At 42.6% G+C, this 27,438-nt stretch overlaps 1 protein-coding gene across 5 annotated transcripts in view; it reads left to right on the top strand.

Annotated features, from left to right (window-relative positions):
• Positions 1-27,438, top strand: part of LOC140188152 (scaffold attachment factor B1-like) — a 98,141-nt gene that overhangs the window by 39,670 nt on the left and 31,033 nt on the right. For all 5 annotated transcript variants that reach the window (XR_011883228.1, XM_072244142.1, XM_072244139.1 and 2 more), the window contains 2 exons: positions 5,061-5,217; positions 11,524-11,690. Coding sequence is in view for 4 of the 5 variants with exons in the window: in XM_072244142.1 (XP_072100243.1) it covers positions 5,061-5,217; positions 11,524-11,690 (324 nt within the window). In the remaining variant the exon portion in view is untranslated. The remainder of the gene's footprint in view (positions 1-5,060; positions 5,218-11,523; positions 11,691-27,438) is intronic.

Raw genomic sequence — 27,438 nt, 5'->3', positions numbered from 1 at the left:
CAAGTATCACTCCAAGTGAGAGGCATTATGTTGAATGGGTAGTGGCATCTTTCACACTGCAGATCCAAGTTTAGTACTCCAGTGCTCTTAAAAGCTTGTTCTAAACTAGGATTTCAATATCTTCTAAATAAAATCCGGAGAGTTTACTTTCAGTTGGGACTCCTACATATTATAACTGGTCGTTGAGGAGACTCTGATTTTGCTCTAGGAAATCAGGAGAGAAACTTCTTCGTTCCCCTGAATGATGCCAAATATCATCACCCATAGTTGAAAGCTGTTGTTATAATTTTCCTTAAAAATGTTAGTTCAGCCACAGAAGGTCGAACTTTATGTGCGTCCGCAATAAGATTGCTGGGTAATTTTTCAGATTCTGAAGTGTCCTTGTGAAGCCAGCCTGGGAAACATGGACAAGAGATCCTGCAGATGTTGGAAATCCAGAGCAACACATACAAAATGCTGAAGGAACTCAGCAGGTCAGGCAGCATCTATGGAAATTAATCAGCAGTCAACATTTTGGGTTGAGACTGTTCATCAAGACACTTGATGAATGGACTCAGCCCAGAACATTGTCTGTTGATACATTTCCATGTTGATGCTGGAACCATGGGATTGGTTTCCTGTGAGTGAAGGATAGGGGAGAAATGTTCATTAAAGATTTTGATAGGGCAAGCGAACTTATTTCTTGTAACTAATAAATCATTGGAGAATATAGATTTCAGTTAATTGACTAGAAAGCAAAAGATATGACGACAGGTGCGTTGGAAGTTGTCAGTAGGTTCCTGGAGATGTGTTGATGACCCTCAACTAAAATTGGGAGGAGCTAGAGGTAATCAAGTATTATCATGGAGAAAGTGGGTGTTAGAAGGGGACAACTCTATAATAAGATTGAAAGTGAAAGAGATAATGCAAGGTGAAAAAAGATGGATGAGCAAAAGGAGGACTTGCAGAAACTGCTAGAGGTGGAGTGAGCACTGGAAATGCTAATTGTCAGGAATTGTTGAGCAATGTTTCAAACCGCAAAGAGACTTTTACTTCAAAGTTTAAGGACTTTGCAATCATGTGGGAGGAAGAGAAAAGAGGTCCATGTAGGGATAAGATGGAGAACTAGTGGCAGGATGGAAGCTGGTCCACAAGTACATCACTCAGACAGTTTTACACAGTATAGAGAAGACCACAGTGAGCACTGAATACTGTTGGTTAGGTTGGAGGAACTGGTGGCTTCACCTGAAAAGAGTTTGAGACATTGTTACTTTCATGTTCCTCATTTTTTTTGGCTAGTTATTGTATTTCTGCACAGATGGAAAGATATTGCAAGAAATTGAAAAATAACAGGGTTGTTCATGGGGGTCTTCTTTCCTGATATTGATTATCTTTAGTGCAAAATGTTTAGATGGGGCGGAATTTTTTTGGTAGGTCCAGAAAGGATTCCAGGCTCAATATCTACACTAGAGTAGAGGCTATATTGGATTTGGTTCAAGGCAGTAGGTGTGCTGAGCTGGTGTCCGATCTCTGTGGGAGGGCATTTCGGTGATTGTGACCTTTACTACAGCCTTGGAGAGGGATAGGAGGTGGTATTTAGTGGGGGGAGGGGGAATTATAATGTTACTAGGCAGGAATTGGGGAGCATAAATTGGGAATTGATGTATGTTAATGTGGAGGTTGTTTAGGGAGCACTTACTAATGGTTCTGGATCACTTTGTGCTATTTTAACAGGATAAGGATGTCCTGTGAGAAAACCATGGTTGACAAGAGATGTGGAATGTGTCAAGAGGAAGAAAGAAGCTTAATGTTTAGGAAGCAAGGATCAGATTGAGCTTTATAGAGGTACAGGGTAGCCAGGAAGGAACTGAAGGACGGACTTTGGAGAGCTAGTGGGGGGCGGGGGGGGCATGAGAAGGCTTTGGAGAGTAGGATTAAGGAAAACCCCTTGGCATCTTGTATGTACACGAAGAACAGGAGGATGTTGTGAGAGTGAGAATGGAACCAATCAGGGAGAGGAGAGGAAACATGCCTGGAGGTAGGGGAGGTCCTTAATGAATACTTTTTGCTTAAGTGTTCAGCAGCAAGAGGGGCCTTGGTGATTATGAGGACAGTGTATTGATGTTAAGAAAGAGGATATGCTGGAACCTTTGGAAAACACTAGGATAGATAAGTCCCTGGGGCCAGGTGGGATATACCCATGGTTACTGTGGGAAACGAGGGAGGAGATTGCTGCCCCCTTGGTGATAATATTTGCATCCTCTCTGTCTGCAGGAGTATACCAGGTGATTAGCAGGTAGCTTATATTATTCTTTTGTTCTGAAAGAGAGGAGGGATAATCCTGCAAATTATAGATCAGTGAATCTTACTTCAGTGGTGGTGAAATTATTGAAGAGGATTGTGAATAGTCAAGTGAGTAGATGATGAACTGGTCTCCAAAAGTCAAAGTTAAAGATGAAACATTCTTTTCAACATTTTAAGCAAGATTAGTGTATTATTTTTGTTTTGTACAATTTTAGAGTGGTAAAAAAGGAAAGGAGCACCATACAAAAGTTTGGGCACCCCAAGAGATTTGAGCTCTCAGATAACTTACCAAGGTCTCAGACCTTAGCATATTAGGGCTATGGCTTGTTCACAGTCATCATTAGGAAAGGCCAAGTGATGCAAATTTCAAAGCTTTATAAATACCCTGACTCCTCAAACGTTATCCCAACAATCAGCAGCCATGGGCTCCTCTAAGCAGCTGCCTAGCACTCTGAGCATTAAAATAAATGATGCTCACAAAGCAGGAAAAGGCTATAAGAAGATAGCAAAGTGTTTTCAGGTAGCCATTTCCTCAGTTCGTAATGTAATTAAGATGGCAGTTAACAGGAATGATGGAGGTCACGTTGAGGTCTGGAAGACCAAGGAAACATCCGAGAGAACTGCTAGAAAGGCAAATCAAAACCCCCGTTTGACTGCAAAAGACCTTCAGGAAGATTTAGTTGACTCTGGAGTGGTGGTGCACTGTTCTACTGTGCAGGGACACCTGCACAAATATGACCTTCATGGAAGAGTCATCAGAAGAAAACCTTTCCTGCGTTCTCACCACAAAATTCAGTGTCAGAAGTTTGCAAAGGAACATCTAAACAAGCCTGATGCATTTTGGAAACAAGTACTGTGGACTGATGAAGTTAAAATAGAACTTTTTGGCCGCAATGAGCAAAGATGTGTTTGGAGAAAAAAGGGTGCAGAATTTCATTAAAAGAGCACCTCTCCAACTGTTAAGCACAGGGGTGGATCGATCGGGCTTGTGTTGCAGCCAGTGGCACGGGGAACATTTCACTGGTAGAGGGAAGAATGAATTTGATTAAATAACCAGCAAATTCTGGATGCAAGCATCACACCATCTGTATATTAAAAAAAACAGATAATGATCCTAAACACACCTCAAAATCCACAATGAACTACCTCAAGAGGCGCAAGCTGAAGGTTTTGCCAGGGGCCTCTCAGTCCTCTGACCCTAAACATCATTGAAAATCTGTAGATAGACCTCAAAAGAGCAGTGCATGCAAGACGGCCCAAGAATCTCACAGAACTAAAAGCCTTTTGCAAGGAAGAATGGGTGAAAATCCCCCAAACGATAATTGAAAGACACTTAGCTGGCTACAGAAAGCGTTTACAAGCTGTGATACTTGCCAAAGGGGGTGTTACTAAGTTCTGACCATGCAGGGTGGCCAAATTTTTGCTTCAGGCCCTTTTCCTTTTTTGTTATTTTGAAACTGTAAAAGATGGAAATAAAAAAGATCTTAAAATATTAAAGAAATGTGTCATCTTTAACTTTGTCTTTTGGAAGGTCACCTTTTACTCGCTTAGCTATTCACAGTGACAGAAATTTTGACCGGGGTGCCCAAACCTTTGCATGCCACTTTTGTTTTCTAACTCGCTGTAAAAGCAAAAGATGGCACAGATACTGGAATGGAGGTACATTATGGAGCCTGAGTAGAACTGAAACAATGTTCCACATCTCCTACAGAGTTAAACCCATATGAGTTGCTGCAGTTACAACTTTCATTTTGAGAAAGTGAATAGAATCAAAGGAGAAATCAGTTAATGTGAGAGCCATTTCAGCCAAGAAGAGAATAGACTGGAGGAAGTCATGGGGCAAGTAACATCTGTGGTGGGAGGAGGAAGATATTTCAGTAACATCAATTCTTCCCTTCCCCATTCTCTCTTTCCTCACCCTCCACACACTGATAATGCTCATAGCAGCTTTTTTTTCCACTAAAGAGAAGAGGAAGCGGACTAGATTGCTCTGTGTTTGTGGAAGAACTCTGGAGTTTAGATTAGATATCCATGGTGAAAAGGCCAGGAAACAAAAAAGTTAGTAGATAGTATTAGAAATGATCTGAGTGTAAGGGATGCAACTTGGGTGGGGTGGCCCGGAACATTGGAAATTAAACATTACTATATGTAGCGAGAACATATTGGTCTCCTGGGGTTATTTTGATGGATCAAAATGAGGGAGCCCATTGTGAGTGATGAAGACTCATGGTCAAAGAACTGGAGATGGGTACAAAGAGGGCAGAATAGGACTTCAGCTTCATAAGCTCAACTCTTCAACATGGGGAGGGAAAGCCTTCTGAGGATTAATTGTGGTCAAGATGGGAAGATCAGAAGCAAATGGTGAGATTAGTTGAAGAGTGAATGAAAGGAAAATGGAAAGAGGATCTGGAGGAATATTTGAATGCAAGTTGATCCTTTATTCGAAAGCATGAAATACAATAAATGTTTAGAAGTGCTGAATAATGATGAAATGGAGCTGAAAGCTAGATCAGGTTGAAGAATGCGAATTGGTTCTGCTGAAGAGAAGGTTCAAAAGCGTATTGCATAGTGATGAGAATTATAAGTTATGATCAAGAATGTATTGCCCAATTTCTAATGAACTGGATAACTGCTATTAAAGAAGAAATTTGGATACCTAAAGGGGAATGAAATGAAGTGGGTCAAAATACTAAATCTTGAGACAGAATTGATGGAACAAGTGACCTTAATTTGTTTTGTGAAATTCCATGAACATCCAGTGCTTTTCTGTCCTGCAGAGAGCGAGATATATGGGAGCGAGAAAGCCGACGGGAACGTGAAGGTAGAGAAATGCTGGAGAGGGAACGAAGCCGCTTGCAAATTGAGAGGATGCGACTCGAACGAGAGAGACTGGAGCGAGAAGCACTGGAAAGAGAGAGGTTACTTATAGAAGAAGTAAGTTAAAAATCTAGGCAGTTGGTCAAAGTCTTACAGCACAGAAAGAGGCTGTAGCTGCTAGCAATCCTGATTCCAGCCAATCCCCTGGATGAAAAATCTGTTACTGTGTAACCTGCCTCTGCTCCTCATAATTCTGTACACTTTGGTCAGGTTCCCCTGCTCTAAGGAAAATAAACTGAAATAGTCTACCCTAGTCAAATCCTGGTAAACCACCTCTGCATTCTAGGTTAAGGCTAGAGTACTGTATGCAGTTCTGAACAATGTTTTACAAAGTTGCCCCATACCTTCTCTTTTCTTAGGTTCTATGCCCCAAATGCTACCTTCGTTATATTATCTTCCTGTTCTTCAGTATCTTGAAGATTACTCAATTACACAAGGACTGAAATAACCAAAGAAAGAGGATGCCGCGTTTTTGATTTGCAGAGCATCATACCTGCAGATCTGTCTGGTTGACAGAAATAAATTGAGAAATGTATAAGATGCAAAATTGAACCCAAGAGACTAGAGTAGTGCCTACATTGGAAGGCTACCTAGAAATGACACATTTATGATAAACGTAATGACAGTTGTAGGTAACTTGTGGGCTACTCACAAGGTTCAGTTCTTAACCCTCAAAATTTACTGTTTTTATTAATGACCTGGAAAAGTGGGCAGTATTCACATTTATTGGCAACACTAAAAATAGATGGAAATGCACATTGTGATGGAGATGTGATTCAATTGATAATTGATTGAGTGGGTATGTGAAAATTTAGCAAATTTAAGTTTAATTTGGGTAAGTGTTAGGTCATTAACTTGGTGAGAAATCACATTGTTATCAAATAGAGACTGGAAATGAGTGAAGTACGGGGGATCTAGGTGTTGTATGAATCACAATATTATCAGCAAGTGCAACAAGTTAAGAAAGCAAATAGAACATTGGTCTTTATTGGAAATGGTTTAGAGTTTAGAAATGGAGAAGTTTTATTAAAGTTGTACAAGGTGTTGGTGATGCTATACTGAGAGTAGTGACAGATTCGATTCCCCTATTAAGAAAGGATTTAGTAACATCTTAGGTAGTCCTGAATAGTTAACTAGTCTAATTCCTGAAATGAGGAAAAACATCTTATCAGGAGAAACTAATCAGTTTGTGCTCAGAAGAATGAAGGATGATGATATTGAAACTTAGAGTACGTGCTGAGATGCTAGAGCCTCAAGTGCTAATGAAAACAAAGAAACACAGTTTCAAGATAAAGGGTTGATCTTTTATAACTAAAATGTATAGACATTTATAACAAATGTCAAGGATTCCCTACCCCAGAGAGTGCTGGAGACTAGATCATTAAATTTATTTAGAGGAGTTTTTTTTTGCGAGATCAGGGAACGAAGGTCAATGAGGATGTGGCATATAGGAAGAGTTGATTAGCCATGGTCACATTAATTGGTTGGGAAAGGGTCAGAGTAGGCTTCCTTGTATTATATTGGGCAAATAAACCTTGAGGAAGAAACAGTTGGACTTGATGAGCTCATTATTTATATTGAGTTATTAGGGAATAGACAATAGATTCAGGAGTAGGCCATTCGGCCCTTCGAGCCAGCACCGCCATTCACTGTGATTGTGGCTGATCATCCACAATCAGTATCCAGTTTCTGCCTTATCCCCATAACCTTTGATTCCGCTATCTTTAGGAGCTCTATCTATCTCTTTCTTGAAAGCATCCAGAGACTTGGCCTCCACAGCCTCCTGGGGCAGAGCATTCCATATATCCACCACTCTGGGTGAAAAAGTTTTTCCTCAACTCCGTTGTAAATGGCCTACCCCTAATTCTTAAACTGTGGCCTCTGGTTCTGGACTCACCCATCAGCGGGAGCATGCTTCCTGCCTCCAGTGTGTCCAATCCCTTAATAATCTCAAATCAAAGTTGCTGGTGAACGCAGCAGGCCAGGCAGCATCTGTAGGAAGAGGTGCAGTCGACGTTTCAGGCCGAGACCCTTCGTCAGGACTAACTGAAGGAAGAGTGAGTAAGGGATTTGAAAGTTGGAGGGGGAGGGGAAGATCCAAAATGATAGGAGAAGACAGGAGGGGGAGGGATAGAGCCAAGAGCTGGACAGGTGATAGGCAAAAGGAGATACGAGAGGATCATGGGACAGGAGGTCCGGGAAGAAAGACAAGGGGGGGGGGGGCAGACCCAGAGGATGGGCAAGGGGTATATTCAGAGGGACAGAGGGAGAAAAAGGAGAGAGAGAAAGAATGTGTGCATAAAAATAAGTAACAGATGGGGTACGAGGGGGAGGTGGGGCCTTAGCGGAAGTTAGGGAAGTCGATGTTCATGCCATCAGGTTGGAGGCTACCCAGACGGAATATAAGGTGTTGTTCCTTCAACCTGAGTGTGGCTTCATCTTTACAGTAGAGGAGGCCGTGGATAGACATGTCAGAATGGGAATGGGATGTGGAATTAAAATGTGTGGCCACTGGGAGATCCTGCTTTCTCTGGCGGACAGAGCGTAGGTGTTCAGCAAAGCGGTCTCCCAGTCTGCGTTGGGTCTCGCCAATATAAGGCCACATCGGGAGCACCGGACGCAGTATATCACCCCAGTTGACTCACAGGTGAAGTGTTGCCTCACCTGGAAGAACTGTTTGGGGCCCTGAATGGTGGTAAGGTAGGAAGTGTAAGGGCATGTGTAGCATTTGTTCCGCTTACACAGATAAGTGCTAGGACGGAGATCAGTGGGGAGGGATGGGGGGGACGAATGGACAAGGAAGTTGCGTAGGGAGCGATCCCTGTGGAATGCAGAGAGAGGGGAGGAGGGAAAGATGTGCTTCGTGGTGGGATCCCGTTGGAGGTGGCGGAAGTTACGGAGAATAATATGTTGGACCCGGAGGCTGGTGGGGTGGTAGGTGAGGACCAGGGGAACCCTATTCCTAGTGGGGTGGCGGGAGGATGGAGTGAGAGCAGATGTACATGAAATGGGGGAGATGCGTTTAAGAGCAGAGTTGATAGTGGAGGAAGGGAAGCCCCTTTCTTTAAAAAAGGAAGACATCTCCCTCGTCCTAGAATGAAAATCCTCATCCTGAGAGCAGATGCGGCGGAGACGGAGGAATTGCGAGAAGGAGATGGCGTTTTTGCAAGAGACAGGGTGAGAAGAGGAATAGTCCAGATAGCTGTGAGAGTCAGTAGGCTTATAGTAGACATCAGTGGATAAGCTGTCTCCAGAGACAGAGACGGAAAGATCTAGAAAGGGGAGGGAGGTGTCGGAAATGGACCAGGTAAACTTGAGGGCAGGGTGAAAGTTGGAGGCAAAGTTAATAAAGTCAACGAGTTCTGCATGCGTGCAGGAAGCAGCGCCAACGCAGTCGTCGATGTAGCAAAGGAAAAGTGGGGGACAGATACCAGAATAGGCATGGAACATAGATTGTTCCACAAAGCCAACAAAAAGGCAGGCATAGCTAGGACCCATACGGGTGCCCATAGCTACACCTTTAGTTTGGAGGAAGTGGGAGGAGCCAAAGGAGAAATTATTAAGAGTAAGGACTAATTCTGCTAGACGGAGCAGAGTGGTGGTAGAGGGGAACTGATTAGGTCTGGAATCCAAAAAGAAGCGTAGAGCTTTGAGACCTTCCTGATGGGGGATGGAAGTATATAAGGACTGGACATCCATGGTGAAAATAAAGCGGTGGGGGCCAGGGAACTTAAAATCATCGAAAAGTTTAAGAGCGTGAGAAGTGTCACGAACATAGCTCGGAAGGGATTGAACAAGGGGTGATAAAACCGTGTCGAGGTATGCAGAAACGAGTTCGGTGGGGCAGGAGCAAGCTGAGACAATAGGTCGGCCAAGACAGGCAGGTTTGTGGATCTTGGGTAGGAGGTAGAAACGGGAAGTGCGGGGTGTGGGAACTGTAAGGTTGGTAGCAGTGGATGGGAGATCCCCTGAGCGGATAAAGTTGGTGATGGTGTGGGAGACAATGACCTGGTGCTCCTTAGTGGGGTCACGATCGAGGGGTAAATAAGAGGAGGTATCCGCGAGTTGTCGCTGTGCCTCGGCAAGGTAGAGGTCAGTACGCCAGACTACAACAGCACCCCCCTTATCGGCGGGTTTAATAATAAGGTTAGGATTAGTGCGGAGGGACATAAAAATAAGTAACAGATGGGGTACGAGGGGGAGGTGGGGCCTTAGCGGAAGTTAGAGAAGTCGATGTTCATGCCATCAGGTTGGAGGCTACCCAGACGGAATATAAGGTGTTGTTCCTCCAACCTGAGTGTGGCTTCATCTTTACAGTAGAGGAGGCCGTGGATAGACATGTCAGAATGATGTTCATGCCATCAGGTTGGAGGCTACCCAGACGGATCTCCCCCTCCCCCTCCAACTTTCAAATCCCTTACTCACTCTTCCTTCAGTTAGTCCTGACGAAGGGTCTTGGCCTGAAACGTCGACTGCACCTCTTCCTACAGATGCTGCCTGGCCTGCTGCGTTCACCAGCAACTTTGATGTGTGTTGCTTGAATTTGCAGCATCTGCAGAATTCCTGTTGTTTGCCCTTAATAATCTCATATGTTTCAATAAGATCCCCTCTCAGCCTTCTAAATTCCAGAATATACAAGCCCAGTCGCTCCAATCTTTCGACATACGACAGTCCCGCTATCCCGGGAATTAACCTTGTGAACCTACGCTGCACTCCCTCAATAGCAAGAATGTCCTTCCTCAAATTTGGAGACCAAAACTGCACACAGTACTCCAGGTGTGGTCTCACTACAGCTGCAGAAGGACCTCTTTGCTCCTATACTTAGTTCCCCTTGTTATGAAGGCCAGCATGCCATTAGCTTTCTTCACTGCCTGCTGTACCTGCATGATTGCTTTCAGTGACTGATTTACAAGAACACCTGGATCTTGTTGTACTTCCCCTTTTCCTAACTTGACTCCATTTAGATAATCTGCCTTCCTGTTCTTACCACCAAAGTGGATAACCTCACATTTATCCACATTAAACTGCATCTGTCATGCATCTGCCCACTCACCCAGCCTGTCCAAATCACCCTGCATTCTCATAACATCCTCCTCACATTTCCCACTGCCTCCCAGCTTTGTGTCATCGGCAAATTTGCTAATGTTACTTTTAATTCCCTCATCTAAATCATTAATATATATTGTAAACAGCTTGCGTCCCAGCACTGAACCCTGCGGTACCACACTGGTCACCGCCTGCCAATCCGAAAGGGACCCATTAATCGCTACTCTTTGTTCTCTGTCAGCCAGCCAATTTTCAATCCATGTCAGTACTCTGCCCCCAATACCATGTGCCCTAATTTTGCCCACTAATCTCCTATGTGGGACTTGTATCAAAGGCTTTCTGAAAGTCCAGGTACACTACATCAACTGGCTGTCCCTTGTCCATTTTCATAGTTACATCCTCAAAAAATTCCAGAAGATTAGTCAAGCACAGTTTCCCCTTCGTAAATCCATGCTGACTCAGACCAATCCTGTTACTCCTATCCAGATGAGTCGTAATCCATGTAACCAATAAGGTCCTAGTTTGATTCTAACTTGGACTATTAGCTGAGTCGGGGGAAAAATAGGTAATTGTGATTGGTTTCCAAAATAGATGAAAACCATCCAAGGTGACCATTCTTGCAACTTAAGTTGAGAGGTTTCTCACACTCTTTGCACTGTCAATTTGAGGAAACTTCAGAATTATTATGGATGCCCCCAAGCATGTACTTTAGCTGTAGTCATGACTTTAAAGAAATCATGGTTTACTTCAGTATTAAAAATAGGAGACCCTTCAGTATTTTAATAAAAAATGAGTATTTGGTAAAATATTCATTTTAAGAACTGCGCTTGGTGAAGTTGAATCATACAGATCTGCTGAGCTAACTGATGTCAACTCTTTAATGCAGAATCAATGGGTTTGATTCTTGCACACTCCCTGTTTTTACGGCCATTGTTCTAATTCCATTAATGCGAATAACTGGTGTAGGCAGTATAACAGTTTGCTTGTCATGCTCTTGCCTCAGTTGAATGTAATTGCTTATGTGAAGAATCTGGTGGTATCAGTTGCCTTTTGGAACTGTTAAATATGAGCAACTTCACGGAAAAGGTATTGGTAAAGGGGCATCAATAATGTGAATAAGCTTTTGAAAAGTACCTATCTGCTCATATTTCTAAAACTTTAGAGACTCCATACAAGATGTGCTTTGATCACACACAACAACTGAGTGAGAAACAAAAGTCAGCTGCCAACAATGAGATTGGCATGCTGGTTGGCTTAATAAGCTACTTGCAAGTTAAGTATTTGTTTTTTCACAATGATGTATGTTATTTCATACAGGAGAGGAGACGAGAACAGGAGCGAATACATCGCGAGAAGGAACAATTGTTCCGTGAGATGCACTATGAACAATCTATGAGGAGGCCTTACGATAGACCATACGAAAGGCCGTATGAAAGGTTTTATGATAGGCCTTATGAAAGACCATATGATAAGCCTTATGATAGGTAAAATGTCATTTTTCTTCCAGAGTTTTGCATGATGGTCTAATCACTATATAATGCCTTTGTCCTCCATTAAATGTTGTGATGTTATACTGTACAAACCAATTATCCTTGATAATGTCAGCTGATTTTATCTGGAATATTAGATTCATTATTCATGACTTGTGTGATGTGAAATTCATTGTTTTGCAGCAGCAGTACAGTGTAAAGACAAAATTGCTATAAATTACAAAAATAAAATAGTTCAAAAAAAAAAGGAATAGTGAAGGTACTAAAATTAGTTCAACGTACTGGGTTAGCTTGAAGAAGGTCTTTGGTTTGGAGTCATACTCTTCAAGATCAAACTTATTTGGATCACAGCAGAATTGTCTGAACTGCCAGCAATAAATGTCTTGACTCCATCTATGAGCTAAGGGACACGGGAAGTAAATCATGCAACCTGAGTGTTGTAAGTGGTGCAATTTCAAAACGATAAACCTGAAATGTTCTTCCTAAATCTAGTTACAAAACAGAAATTATGCTGAAGTTTGTTTCCTCATTCCAAAAATCAAACTTATTCAACTTTTTTTTACAAACCAAAAATAAAGATGTACATTGAGTAAACACAAGATTCTACAGATGCTGGTAATCAGAACAACACACACAAAATGCCAAAGGAGCTCAACAGGGTAGGCAGCATCTATGGAGAGGGATAAACAGATGACATTTTGGGTGGAGACTCCTCATCGGGACTGGAAAGGAAGGGAAGGGACAAGAAGCCTGAATAAGAAGGTGGTGGGAGGGGGTGTTGGAGTACAAGCTGGCAGGTGATGAGTGAAAACATGCGAGGAGGAAGCTGCATGAGGGAGGGATAATGAAGTGGGAAGCTGGGAAAGGATAGGTGGAAAAGGTAAAGGGCTGAAAAGGAAGGAATCTGATAGAGTAGTGGACCATGGGAGAAAGGGAAGGAAGAGGGCCACTAGACGGTGGTGATGGGCAGGTGAGCAGAAGGGAAGGGGTAAGAGGGGAGCCAGAACAGGGAATGATAAAAGAAAAGGGGTGCAGTTGGAGAAATTACTGAAAGTTAGAGAAATCAATGTTCATCCCTTGGGCTTGAGGCTACCCAGATGGTGTTTCGCCACCAACCTGAGAGAATCCTCATCATGGCAGTAGAGGAGGTCATGGACTGACATGTCAGAATGGAAGTGGATGAGTAATTAAAACGCATGGCTACTGGAAAAACTTGCCTTTGGTGATGGGTGGAGTGAGGGTGCTTGATGAAGTGATCCCCAATCTGTGTCAGGTCTCACCAGGACCACAGTAGATGACACTGATAGACTCGTCGCTGAAGTGTCATCTCACCTGGAAGGACTGTTTGGGGCCGTGAATGGTTGTGAGTGAGGAGGTGTAGCACTTGTCCCTCTCCACTGATCTCCCTCCTGGCACTTACCCAGTGGTAAGACAAGTGGACAAGGGAGTCATGTGGAGAGCACTCCCTGCGGAAAGCAGAGAGCTGGTGATGGGGGAAGGGAAGAGGAACAATGTGCTTAGTGGTAGGATCCATTAAAGACGGCAGAAGTTATGCATGATGACGTGATGGATACAGAGGCTTGTGGGGTGCTAGGTAAGGAGAAGGGGAGCTTTTGCCCTTTATGGTGATGGGACGATCTGCTGCGAGTGGATGTCTGGGAAATGGAGGAGGTGAGTGAGGGCAGCATCAATGGCAGAGGAAGGGAAACCTATTCTTTGAAGAAGTAGGACATCTCATGTATTCTGAAATGGAAATCCTCATCCTGAGGACAGATGCGGTGGAGACGAGCTGAGAAAAGGGAATGACCATCTTTATAAGTGATAGGTTTCACCAACACATCTAGCTTAGCAAAAACCCGTCCTATGTTCCAAGGTATCATTGCCTCTGGTGATACGGAGGTGAAGGCAAGAAAGAAAAATGTGTTGTGTTAACTAGAGAGAAAGAACATCACAGCAGTATTTGGAAAGCTATCTTAGGAGAGCATCTAGTGAGGCCCTATGGGTAGAACCTGACATTAAAAAGGGGTGATTATCCAAAAGTCAGCAGGAATTTGAGCAAATGTGGGAAATCATGGATAATGGAATAATAGGATTATAATAAGTTTATGATTTCAACTTCCCGAATATTGATGTTTCAGCTTCCTTATTATTGACTTGGGCTTCTATAGTGCTGAGGAATTAGATGGGGCAGGATTTGTTAAGAATGTGCAAGGAAGTCTTCTGAAATGAAAAGTGGATGGGCTTCCTCTTAGGAAATGAGACTGGACAAGTGCTTTATATTTCATTGGGAGAACAGTTTAGGGTCAGTGGCTGAAATTCTATTACTAGCAAGACGGTTATGAGATAAGATGGGACTGAGCTTGACTTCAAAGTCCTAAATTGGGACAAGGATAATTTTAATGGTGCCTTAAAGGAACTCTGCCAAGTTGAGTTCCGCTAGATCATGTACATGTAAAAGTGAAGAAAAAGGCTGGTCAAGATTAGGGAACTTTACTTGAAGAAGATTATTAAGAATTTAGTAATAAGAATGGAATTGTGTGTAGCTAGGACTGATCAAATCAGTTGAAGTATAAGGCATGCAGTAGTACACTTGAAATTGGAAAGCCAAAAAGGGGCCATTTCATATCTTTGGCAGGCAACAGAGGATCCTAAAATATTCTATAAAGGGCAAAAGAATAATTGGAAGAGAGGAGATTCTCTTGAAGATCAGGACATAGTACATTTCAGGCCCTTCAGTCCACAATATTATGCTGACCTTTTATTCTGCTCTTGAGATCAATCTCACCCTTTCCTCCTACATAGTCCTCTATTTTTCAGTCATCCGTGTGCTTTTCTAAGCATTTATTTAAATATCCTTAATGTATCTGCCTCCAGCACCTCCCGTGACAGGGCATTCCACACATTCAGCACCATCTCTAAAATAAAATCTTGCCTCTCACTTTCCAAAAATCACCGTAAAATTGTGCCCCCTAATCCTAGCCATTTCTGTCCTGGAAAAAGTCACTGGAGGATCAATGAATGCTAGTATACCATATGTCGTCTTAACTACCCTGTCGTCTTGCGTGGCAACTTTGAGGGATTTATGGGCATGGACCTTAAGATCCTTTTGTTCCTCCACACTGCCAAGAGTCCTGCCATTAACCCTGTATTCTGCCTTCAAATTCAATCTTCCAAAATGAATTACTTCACACTTTTTCAGGTTGAATTCCATCTGCCACATCTCAGCCCAGTTCTGCATCTTGTTAATGTCCGGTTGCAACCTATGGCAATCTTCTACACTACCCACAACCTTACGGTCCTCCATGCCATCTGCAAACTTGGTAACCCACTTTCTACTTCCTCATCCAAGTCACTTATAAAAGAACAGATCCCGGTGGAAACACATTGGCCAGTGACCTCCAGGCAGAATATGGTTCATCTGCAACCACACTCTCCCTTCTTTGGGCAAGCCAATTCTGAATCCACACATCTAAGTTTCCCTGGATCCCATGCTTCTCGATTTTCTGAGTGAACCTACCATGGGGAACCTTGTTAAATACTGTACTAAAATGCATATCCACCACATCCACTGCACTACCTTCATCACATTCTCAAAGATTTCAATCAGGTTCATGAAGCGTGACTTGCTTCTCACAAAGTCATGCTGACTATCCCTCATCAGACTACTTCCTCAAATGTTTGGAAGTCCTGTTTCTAAGAATCTTCTTCAATAATTTGCTCACCATTGAGGTAAGACTCACTGGTCTGTAATTCTCAGGGTTATCCCTACTTCTTTTCACCTCCACCCCCCACCCTCCAATTATATGGAGGGTTAATTATCTGGTACTACTGTGGCCAATGAAAGTGCAAAGATGATCTCGAAAGGCTCAGCAATATCTTCCCTCGCTTTCTATAGTAACTTGGGGTATATTCTGTCTGGTCTATCGTAATGTATTTCAAAATGTTCTTTGTCTATCTTGTAACTCTCTAGAGCCCTTTCTTCAGCCTTGCTTCCAATACCTTAATAAGCCCTATACAAGTGTATCCTAAACAACATCCACATTTCATTGTGCATTTTCCTGAGTACATCCATTCCCAATTTATGCTCCCAAATCCCTACATTAACGCATCATAATTCCCTTTCCCTGAATTAAATGCTTGCCCATACCACCACCTATCCCTGTCAAGGCTATGGAAAGGTTCGGGAGTTGTGGATACTGTCTCAAATGCTCACCCACCAAGAGATCTGACATCTGGCCTGGTTCATTGACTAACACCAGATCCAGTATGGCCTCCTCTTGTCACCCTGTCTACATGTTGAGTCAGGAATCTTTCCTGGACACCTAACAAATTCTGCCTCTTCTAATCCTTTCAATATTAGGCACAAGTCACACATAGCAACAAGCTTGTTATTTTTGCACCTTTCCAAAATCTGGCTCCTGATCTGTTCTTCAGTGACTTGCAAGGGGTGGGGGGTGTCTATAGAATACTCCCAATAGAGTGATGAATCTTTTTATTTCTAATTTCACCCACACTCAGTAGAAAATCCCTCCACAGTGTTCTCCTTTTCAGTGGCTATGATGCTACCCCTGATTAGCAATGCCACTCCCCCATCTTTTACCTACCCCCTGTCCCCTTTTGAGGCATTATCTCTGGAACATCCAGCAGTCATTCTTGCCCTTTTAACAGCCAAGTCTTGGGTAATTGCCACAACATTATAGTTCCATGTGCCAATGAATACTCTTTAAGTTCATCACCCTTCTTCTTCATACTACTTGCATTAAAATGGGTATATTTCAACCCATCCCACTGACAGCAATTTTGCCCTATCAACTGTTCATCCTTTCTTACAATCTCTCTATATACTGCATCTACCTGTACACCAACTGCTCATCCTCTGACCTATCACTCCAGTTCCCATCCCCCTGCCAAACTAGTTTAACCCCACTGTCAAGTTCAGGTGTAACCCATCCTATTTGTACAGGTCATGTCTTATCGAGAAGAGATTTCAATGATCCATAAATCAGAAACCTTGCCCTCTGCACCAATTTCTCAGCCACTATACATTCCTCTGCTATATCATCATATTCTTGCCCTCACTGGCACATGACATAAGCAGCAATCCAGAGATTAGTACTCTTGAGGTCCTGCTTTTGAACTTCCTACCTAGCTCCCTATATATTCTGTTCAGGATTTCATCCTGTTTCCTGCCTATGTTGTGGGTATGAATACATAGCACGACTTCTGGCTGAGTATTCTCCCTATTTAGAATACTGTGGTCCTGATGTGAGATATCCCTGACTCTGGCACCATACCATCGGGATGTCTCTTACATTCACTCAATCTCCTTTCTGCTCCCCTAAGTATTGAATCCCCTACCACCATTGCACTCTTCTCTCCCCTTCCCCTTCCCCTCCCCCCTCCCTTCTGAGCCACAGAGCCAGACTCAGTGCCAGAGACCTGGTATCTGCAGCGTTCTCCTGTTAGGTCATCCTCCCCATCAGTTGTACAGTGGTACAGCTGTTATTGGGGAAATGGCCACGGGTTACTCCACGCTGTCTATTCTCTTTTCCTCTGCTGAAAGACACCCAGTTACCTGCCTTCTGCAAATTTTGGGTGACTGTCTCCCTGTAACTCCTATCTGTCACCACCTCAGCCTCCTGTATGAGATGACGGATATCTAGCTTTAACTCCAGTTCCCTAACTTTGTAAGAAGCTGCAACTAGATGGACTTCATGCAGATGTAGTTATTAGGGAGACTAGAGGTCATCCCAAACTCTCTCGTCGGACGTGAAGAACTGATCACTACACTAGTTGGGCACTAATATATAAAGATGGAAACTTACTAGAAACCTACATTAGCCTCTGCCTGTCCTCACTGAAGCCTCTTGGGTGAAAGCTCGTCCACTTTTGCAGTGTCCCACTCCAACAATTGGCAGCTCTACTTAAACCTAAAATTTTTATTGGCCGTAACAAGTGTATAATTACACAATAATTTCAAGCCTACCAAATGGCCTGACAGCTCTGCTCACTTTATCAAAACTCATCTTCAAAATCCACAGGCCTACGGCTCTGCCGATCTCAGGGGGGTCAAATGACCTGACTAGCCCCACTGGCTTTTTCAAGGCGACGAAAATTAAGTGTGGTCCAACCAGGGTTTTATAGAATTGCAGCTTTTGAATTCATTCTCCCAAAAGTGAAGGCCAACAGACTATACACCTCCTTAACTACCCCATCAACTTCTGTGGCAACTTTGAGGGATCTACAGCCATGGCTTCCAAGATCCTTCTAACACTGCTAAGAATTCTGCATTAACCCTGTATTCTGCCTTCAAATTCGACCATCTAAAGTGATTCACTTCACAGAGTTGAACTTCTCAGCCCAGCTCTGAATCATGTCAATGTCGCGTTATAACCTACAACAGCCTACAGTATTCACAGCTCCACCGACTTTCGTGTCATCTGCAAACTTACAACTCACCCTTTCATTTCCTCTTGCAATTCAATTATAAAAATCACAAAGAACACGGATCCCTGCTGAATACAGCTAGTCACTAGCCTACAGGTCACATACACTCCACCTATAATCACCCTGTTTTCTTTGTGCAAGCCAATTCTATATCCACACGGCCAAGTTTCCCAAGGTCCCATGGCTCTTGGCTTTCTGAATAAGCCTACCAAGGAGAACCTTATCAAACATTTTAATAAAATCCATATATACTACCTTCATCATTAAGCTTTGTCAAATCCTCAAAGAATTCAATCAGGCTTGTGAGGTCATGCCGGCTATCCCTATCAGACTATGCTTCTTCAAATTCCTGAAGAACCTTCTCAAATAATTTTCCCACTACTGAAGTAAGACTTACAGGTCTGTCATTTTCAGTGTTATCTTTATTCCTCTTGAACAAAAAGAATAACGTTTGCCACCCTCCAACTGTGGTGATTCATACGTGAAACCATAGGAAATTGCTGAAGTCTTAAATGAATACTTTGAGTTTGAATTTACTTCTGAGAAAGATCTGCAACCTTGTGAGTTAGAGGAAGGAACTGTTATGTTCTGGAGCAGATCATCATAACAAGGAAGGAGGTATTGGAGGTCTTGAAATAGGTGAAGGTGAATAAATCTCTGGGATTTGACCAGGTGTATCATAGGTCATTATTGGAAGCTGTGGCCATGGCAGAGCATTTTGTATTTTCATCAGCCATAAATGAGGTAATGAAACTGAGGATAGCTAATGTGCATTCATTTAATAAACACCATGGGGACAAGTCAAGAAACTACAGGCCAGTGATCCTTGCATCAATGATGGGAAAGTTATTGGAAAGGATTTTGTGAGATTAGATCTATTTATTAACATGTACTGTATGTCAGAATATACAGTGAAATGCATTGACTGCATTAGCAGCCCACAAGTGTCACCTACACATTCTGGTGCTAACATATCATGCCCACAATGTTCAGCAGAACAACATGCTGCCAATAAGCAGAAGCAACAGCAAATCAAAATAATAACAAAGCAAAACAAGCTAGTCCCTACTGCCTACACACAAAGCCAGGCCTCCAGTCCCAGGACAGGCCTCTTCCAGGTCTCTGACTTCCAGTCCTTGGCCTAGGCCCCGAACTTGCAAACTAGTAAATATCATGCCTCCAACTTGCTAAGCTAGGGGATTCCCTGGATTGGCCAACCCATGGCTTCCACCTTCAGATTTTTACTTCTGGTCTCTACAGTCTCAGGACCTCAACCTCCAGGGTTTGACCTCCAGAATCTCTGATCTGTGGGTTTTGACCCCGGTTCTCGCCGATCACATCTCTTGATTTCAGGACCTGCCGACCTCAGGACTTTGACCTTTGGATTCGCTGATCTCGGGCTTCCGACCAAAGGATTTGCCAGCCTCTGGGTTTCATTGCTGTGTCCACAGAGTGGGCTCCATTGCTGTGGATTAAGCAGTCACTTGCTTGTGGTGAGTAAGCGCGAGGTAGGATCAACCTACATTTGTGAAGACGTGGACAGACTAGGGATAGTCAACGGGACTTTGTGCATGGGAAATCATGTCTCAGGAATTTGATTGAATTCTTCGAAGAGGTGACCAAGAGGATTGTTGATAGTTGTATAAATGTACTTTAGCAAGGTCTTTGACGAGATCCCTCGTGGTAGATTGATCACCTGGAAGCCTGCCGCAGGGATTGGAGCTGGGTTCTCTTGTCATATATATTATTGATTTGGATGAGAATGTAAGTGGCCCGATTGGTACAGAAAATACCAAATTTCATGGTGTAATGTTACAAGATCAGCCAGCTGGGAAAGGTGGGCTGAAAAATGACAGATGAAATTTGATGTGGACAAGTGTGAGGTGCTGCATTGTGGAAGGACAAAGAATGGTAAGGCTCTGAGGTGTGTATTAGAGCAAAGGGTCCTGGAAGTACAGATCCATAATTCCTTGAAAGTGGTATCACAGGTAGATAAGGGTTGTAAAGAGAGCTTTTAATACGTTGGCCTTGAGTCAGGGCATTGAGTACAGGAGCTGAGATGTTATTTTGAAGTTGTGTAAGATGTTGGTGAAGCTGAATTTGGAGCATTGTGTGCAGTTCTAGTCACCTATCTACAGGAAAGATATCAATGCTTGAAAGAGTGCAGAAAAAATTTAAGACCATAAGACATAGGAGCAGAATTAGGCCATTTGACCCATCAATTCTACATTATTTGATCATGGTAGATCCATATCCCGCTTAACTCATTCTCCTACCTTCTCCCTGTAACCTTTCATGCCCTGACTTATCAAAGATCTATCAACTTCTGCCTTAAATACACCCAATGACCTCGCCTCCACTGCCACCTGTGGTAAGGGATTCCACAGAATCACCACCCTCTGGCTAAATAAATTCCTCCTCATCTCCATTCTAAATGGACATTCCTCTGTTCTGAGGTTGTGCCCTCTGGTCCTAAACTCTCCCACGATAGGAAACATCCTCTCCACATCCACTCTATCTAGGCCTGTCAACATTCAATAGGTTATGGGATCCCTCCTCATTCTTTTAACTTCCAGTGAGTAAAGGCCTAGAGATATCAAACTCTCCTCATATGATAAGGCTATCATTCCCGGAGCCATTTTTGTGAACCCTCTTCAATGTCAGTACATCCATTCTTTGATAAAGGGCCCAAAACTTCTCATGATACTCCATGTGAGATCTCACCAGTGCCTTATAAAGGCTCAGTATTACATCCTTATTTTTATATTCTAGTTCTCTCAAAATGAATGCTAACATTGCATTTGCCTTCCTTATCAGCAACTCAACTGGCAGGTTTGCCTTTAGGGAGTCCAGCACGAGGACTGCCAAATCCTTTTGCACCTCAAATTTTTGAATTTTCTCCCCTTTTCAAAAATAGTCTGTGCTTTTATTCCTTCCACCAAAGTGCATGACCATACACTTCCCGACATGGTTTTCCAATTGTCACTTCTTTGCCCATTCTCCTAATCTGCCTAAATCCTCTGCAGCCTCCCTGCTTCCTCAACACTGTCTGCCGTTCCACTCACCTTTGTATTATCCATGAACGTGGCCACAAAGCCATTAATTCCATCATCCAAATCATTGACACAATGTAAAAAGTAGTCTCAACACCGACCCCTGCGGAACACCTCTTGTCACAGGCAGCCAATCAGAAAAGGCTCCCTTTATTTCCACTCTTTGCCTGCTGCCAGTCAGCCAGTTTTCTAACCATGCTAGTGGCTTTCTTGTGATACCATGGGCTCTTACCTTGCAAAACAGCCTCATACTTTGTCAAAGGCCTTCTGAAAATCTAAGTGGACAACATCCACCAATCCCCTTCTGTCTATCCTGCTTGTTATTTCCTCAAAGAATTCCAACAGATTTGTCAGGCATGATTTTCCCTCAAAATATCCACGCTGACTATGGCCTACTTTATCATGTGCCTCCAGGTACCTTGAAACCTCATCTTTAACAATTGACTCCAACATCTTCCCAGCCACTGAGGTCAAGCTAAGTGGCCTATAATTTCCTTTCTTCTGCCTCCCTCCCTTCTTTAAGAGCAGAGTGACATCTGCAGTTTTCCAGAACTCTGGAACCATGCCACAATCTAGTGATTCTTGAAAGACCATTACTATTGGCTCCATAATCTCTTCAGCTACCTCTTTCAGAACCCTCGAGTGTCATCCATCTGGTCCAGGTGATTTATCTACCTTCCAGCTTCCCAGGCACCCTCTTCCTTGTAATAGCAACTGCCCTCACTTCTGCCCCCTGACTCTCGATCTTTTCCACATGAAGAATGATACAAAATACTTATTATTCAGTTCGTCAGCCATTTCCATGTTCCCCATTACTACCTCTATAGCAGTCTGACATTGACTTTTGCCTCTCTTATACTCTTTATATATCTGAAAATCCTATTGGTATCCTCTTTGATATTATTGGCTAGCTTACCTTCATATTTCATCTTTTCCCCCATGGCATTTTTAGTTGCCACCTGTTGGATTTTAAAAGCTTCTGAAGCCTTTAACTTACCATTAGATTTTGCTCTATTTTATGCCGTCTCCTTTGCTTTTATGCTGTCTTTGACTTCCCTTGTCAGCCACAGTTGCATCATCCTGCCTTTATACTACAACTACTTCTTTGAGATGTCTCTATCCTGCACCTTCTGAATTGCTCCCAAAAACTTCAGCCATTGCTGCTCTGCTGTCATCCCTGCTAGTGTCACCTTTTAATCAATTTTGGCCAGCTCTTCCTTCATGCTTTTGTAATTCCCTTTAACTTCACTGTAGTATTGATACATTTGACTTTAGCTTCCCTCTCTCAAATTACAGGATGAATTCTATCATATTATGATTACTGCCTCCTACCTTAATAACCCTAATCAAATCTGATTTATTACACAACTCTCAATACAGAATAGCTGATCCCCTAGTGGGCTCAACCACAAGATGTTCTAAAAAGCCATCTCATAGGCATCCTACAATTCTCTCTCTCAGAATCCAAAATCTGCACCAACCTGATATTCCTAATCTATTTGCATATTGAAATCCACTATGACTATCACAACATTGCCCTTTTGACGTGCATTTTCTATTTCGCTTTGTAAGTTGTAGCCCACTGTTCAGAGGCCTTTCTATTACTCCCATCAGGGTCTTTTTACCATTGCAGTTCTTTAACCCAATGATTTACAGCCAATCCTATGTCACCTTTTTCTAAGGATTTGATTGCGTTTTTTGCCAACAGAGCCACGTCAACCCCCTGCCTACCTGCCTGTCCTTTAAATACAATGTGTATCCTTGGATGTTAAGCTCCCAACTATAATCTTCTTTCAGCCGGGACTCAGTGATGCTCACAACATCATGCCTGCCAATCTGCATAATAATACTGCAAGCATTCAGATACAACATCTTCAGTCCTGTATTTGTCACCCTTTTCGATTTTGTCCCCCGTTACACTGCAACTTATCCCATCGACTGCAATTTTGCCCTAACATCTGTCTTTCCTTCCTGACAGTCTCACTACACCCTGCCTCTGCTTATATACCAACTGCCTCATCCTTAGCCCTATTACTCGGTTACCCATCTTCCTGCCAAATTAGTTTAAATCCTCTCCAACAGCTCTAGCAAACCTGTCTGCTAGGGTATTGGTCCCTGTCGGGTTCAAATGTAATCTGTCCCTTTAGTACAGGTTATACCTTTCTCAGGAGACATCCCAATGATCCAGAAATCTGAAACCCTGCCCTTGCACTAATTCCCCAGCCACACATTCATCTGCCAACTCATCCTAATCTTATCCTCACTGGTGCATAGCACAGGCAGCAATCCAAAGATCACTACACTGGAGATTGTGTTTTTCAGCTTTCTATTTAGCTCCCTAAGTTCTCTCTTCAGGACTTCCTCCAATTTCTGACCTATATCGTTGGTGCCAATATGTACCAAGACTTCTGGCTACTCACCAGGCAAGAATGTTGCTCAGACTTGAGGCTCTGAGTTATAGGAAATGGGGAATAGTTTAGGATCTTATTCCCTGGAGTCCAGTAAATTAGGGGGGTAGATCTTAGAGTGGTATACAAAATTGTGAGGGGTATAGATCAGGTGAATGTATGCAGGCTTTATCCCCTGAGGTTGGGTGAAATGTGAACTAGAGGTCATAAGTTAAGGGTGAAAGGTGAAATATTTAAGGGGAAACTTCTCACTCAGAGGGTGGTGTGAGTGTGAAATGAGCTGCTAGCAGTAGTAGTAGATTTCAGTTCCATTATAACATTTAAGAGAAGTTTGGAAAAGTACGAGGATAAGAGGAGTATGGATGGGATGGGATTAGATAAAAGGTCAGGTTGGCATGGACTGGATGGCCAAAGGGCTGCTTCTGTGCTGTAGTGTCACTCCATGATTCCATGGCAATAACTAGGGAAGTTGGCAAAAGTTATGGCAGATGGAATTTAAGTGTGAAGTGTTGCAATTCAGGAAGTTAAACCTGAGTAGGACATGTACTGTGAATGATAGTCCCCTGGGAAGTATTATTGAGTAGAGAGACCTTGGGGGTACAGTTGGCTGGTTCATGTTTACCTGTTTACCTGTTGGCCTGTTCCATTGGCTGAGGCATGGAATACAAGAACTGGTACAATTGTATAAAACACCGGTTCGGCTGCACTCGGTGTGTTATGTGCAGTTCTGGTCACCACACTACAGGAAGTATGTGATTAAGCTAAAGAGGATACAGAAAGATTCACAGAAACAATGCCTGGATTAAAATCTTGAGTTATTAGGAGAGAGAGGACAGGCTTGGTCTGTTGTTCCTGGAACAAAGGGATCTGAGAATTTACATAATAAAAGTATGTAAAAATTATCAAAGACGTCGACTGGGTAGATGGTCAGTATCTGTTTCCTATGAGAGGTTTTCGGTTTATGGTGAGAGGAGGAGGTTTAAGGGGAATCTGAGGGGTAAATTTTCATAATAGAATAGTTCATATCTGAAAGGAGATGTCAGAGGATGTGGAAGAGGCAAGTAAAGGAATATTATTTAAGAAGCATCTTGAAAAGTAGTTGAGTGAGCAAGGCATACAAGGGGCATGGATTTCTTGTATCAAGTGGGATTAGTTTAGATGGACGCAATGGTTAGCATCGTCACATTAGGGGTGAAGAGCCCAGAAGTGCTGCACAACTCAATTATCTGAGTCTTTCAAATGCTTTCTGGGAATCCTATTACATCCTCTTCTTTTCATTTCCATTCTGTTATTAATAAATTTAACTTCCCTTTTATAGTTGACTTTGGTTGAATGCCTGAATATTTTTAAATCCTTTTAATAACTTCCAACAGTTTCCCTATAGCAGATGTTAAGCTAATGTCCTGTAATTTCCTGCTTTCTGCCTTTCTTGTATAACGAGTATTAGCTGTTTTCCAATATAATGGAACTATTCCCTAAGAAGCTTTAGAAAATGAAAACAGTTTTAATATCCTAAAGTTAAGTGCACATGGACCTGGAGACTTGTCAGCCAGCCAACAGTTGCTTTATACTTAACATCTGGAGAAACAGCATGCATCCTATCACCCCGTCATAGAATCTTGTTTATTTCACTGAGCTGCTGCATTTTTCTGAACTCCAGTATGACCTAATCTTATTTAGTTGTTCATCATCGGGCAGTATCTCATCCTAGGAAACGGTCAGAGTATCAAGCTGCTGTGATTCCGATGTATCCTTTAGCAATGCCCCGAACAAGGTTTTCCCTAACCTTAAAACAGACTCAGCAAGTTTTACTCCAGCAACCTTGGTATTAAGGTACACACACTTTCTTAATTACTTGCACCTCTATAAAATACAGAGCATTAAAGCACAGTACAGACCCTTTGGCACACAATGTTGTGCCAACCTTTTAATCTACACTTTCCTCTTAAATAGCCATCAATTTTTCTATCATCCATATGCCTATCTAAAAGTTTATTAAATGTTTATAATGTATCTTTATCACCACCTCAGGCAGGATGTTCTATGCACCCACCAGTGGGGGGAGGGGTGAACTTACTTCTGACATCTCTCCTCCTCATACCATCCTTCAATCTCTCAAAATTATGCCCCCCCCCAACCATTCTAGACATTTCTCCCACTGGAAAAAGTCTCTGGTTGACAACTATGCCTCATCATCTTGCACACCTCTATCAAGTCACCTCTCATCTTCCTTTGCTCCAGGGAAAAGCCCTAGGTTCCCCAACCTATCCTCATAAAATATATCCTCTAATCAAGGCAGCTTTCTGGTAAATCTTCTCTGAATCCTCTCAATAGCTTCCACATCCTTTTTATAAAGGAGGCAGAATATTCGAAGTGTGGTGTAACCAGGGTTTTATAGAGTTGCAACATTACCTCACGAATGCAGTCCCCTGTCTAATGAAGGCCAACACATTATATGATTTCTTAACAACTCTATCAACTTGCACATTAACTTTGAGGGATCTATAGAAGTGGACCCCAAATCCCTCTGTTGCTACACACTGCTAAGAATCCTGCCATTAACCCTGTATTTACTGTTCAAATTCGTCCTTTAAAGTGCATCATTTCACACTTCATACTTCTGTGGGTTGCCACTTCTCAGCCCAGCTCTGCATGTCAATATCCCACTGTAACTTACAGTATCCTTCCATACTATCCACACTACCACCAACCTTCATGTCATCTGCAAACTTACAAACACGCCCTTCCATTTCCTCATCCAAGTCATTTGTAAAAATTGCAAAGAATAGGGATCCCAAAAAAGATGGCTATGGAACACATTGCTCAGTAACCTCCAGGCAGAATATGGTCCATTTGCAACTACCTTCTGCCTTCTGTGGGCAAACCAATTCTGAATCCACACAACCAAGTTTTCTTAGATCTCATGCTTCCTGACTTTCTGAATGAGCCTACCATGGGGAACCTTATCAAACGCCTTACTAAATTCCATGTACAACACATCTACTGCTCTACCTTCATCAATGTGCTTTGTCATATCGTCAAGTAAATCAATCTGGCTCGTGAGGCATGATTTGCCTCTCACAAAGCCATGCTGACTATCCCCAATCAAACTCTGCTTCTTCAAATGCTCAGAAATCTTGTATCTAAGTCTCTTCTTCAACAATTTGTTCACCACAGGCAAAGGAAGACAATAATTCTCTATAATTCTATAATTCTCTACTCCCTACTCCCTTTTTTGAACAAAGGAATAACACTTGCTACTTTCCAGTCATCTGGTACTACTCTTGTGGCCTCTGAGGATGCAAAGATCACCTTCAAAGGCTCATCAGTCTTTTTCCTTGCTTTCCGTAGTAACCTGGGGTATATCTCATCTGACCCCAGAGACATCAAAGGAAATGGTGAGAAGGCAAGTGAGTGGGATCCGGGATCAGCCATGATGGAATAGCAGAGCAGACTCAATGGCCTAATTCTGCTCCTATGTCTTAAGGTCTTATGGAGTTATCTATCCTAATGTTTTTCAAAGGTTCCAGCACATCCTGTTTCTTAACCTCAACTCGCATATCAGCCTATTTTACGCTGTCCTCACAATTTTCCATGTCCCTCTTATTGGTGAATTTATTCACACTTGTGTCTACTTGCCATTGCACTAATACTCTTTGTACATCAACTTGTTTTTACCCTTTTAAAGTTCTATTTTTCCTTCAAAAGTAAGTTGAGTAATGGTCACTATTTCTGACTTCAATTCTGCAATCAGTTCACAAAAAAGGGTATATTGGGTAGGATGATCATTTTTTCCATGGATGGGGCATTGGATTAAAGTGAGAACAATTGTTC

Source organism: Mobula birostris, chromosome 26, assembly GCF_030028105.1.
Source record: "Mobula birostris isolate sMobBir1 chromosome 26, sMobBir1.hap1, whole genome shotgun sequence".
NCBI lineage: Eukaryota > Metazoa > Chordata > Chondrichthyes > Myliobatiformes > Myliobatidae > Mobula > Mobula birostris.
Note: the sequence above shows the minus strand (reverse complement) of the source record. Positions and strands in the feature narration are given on the sequence as shown.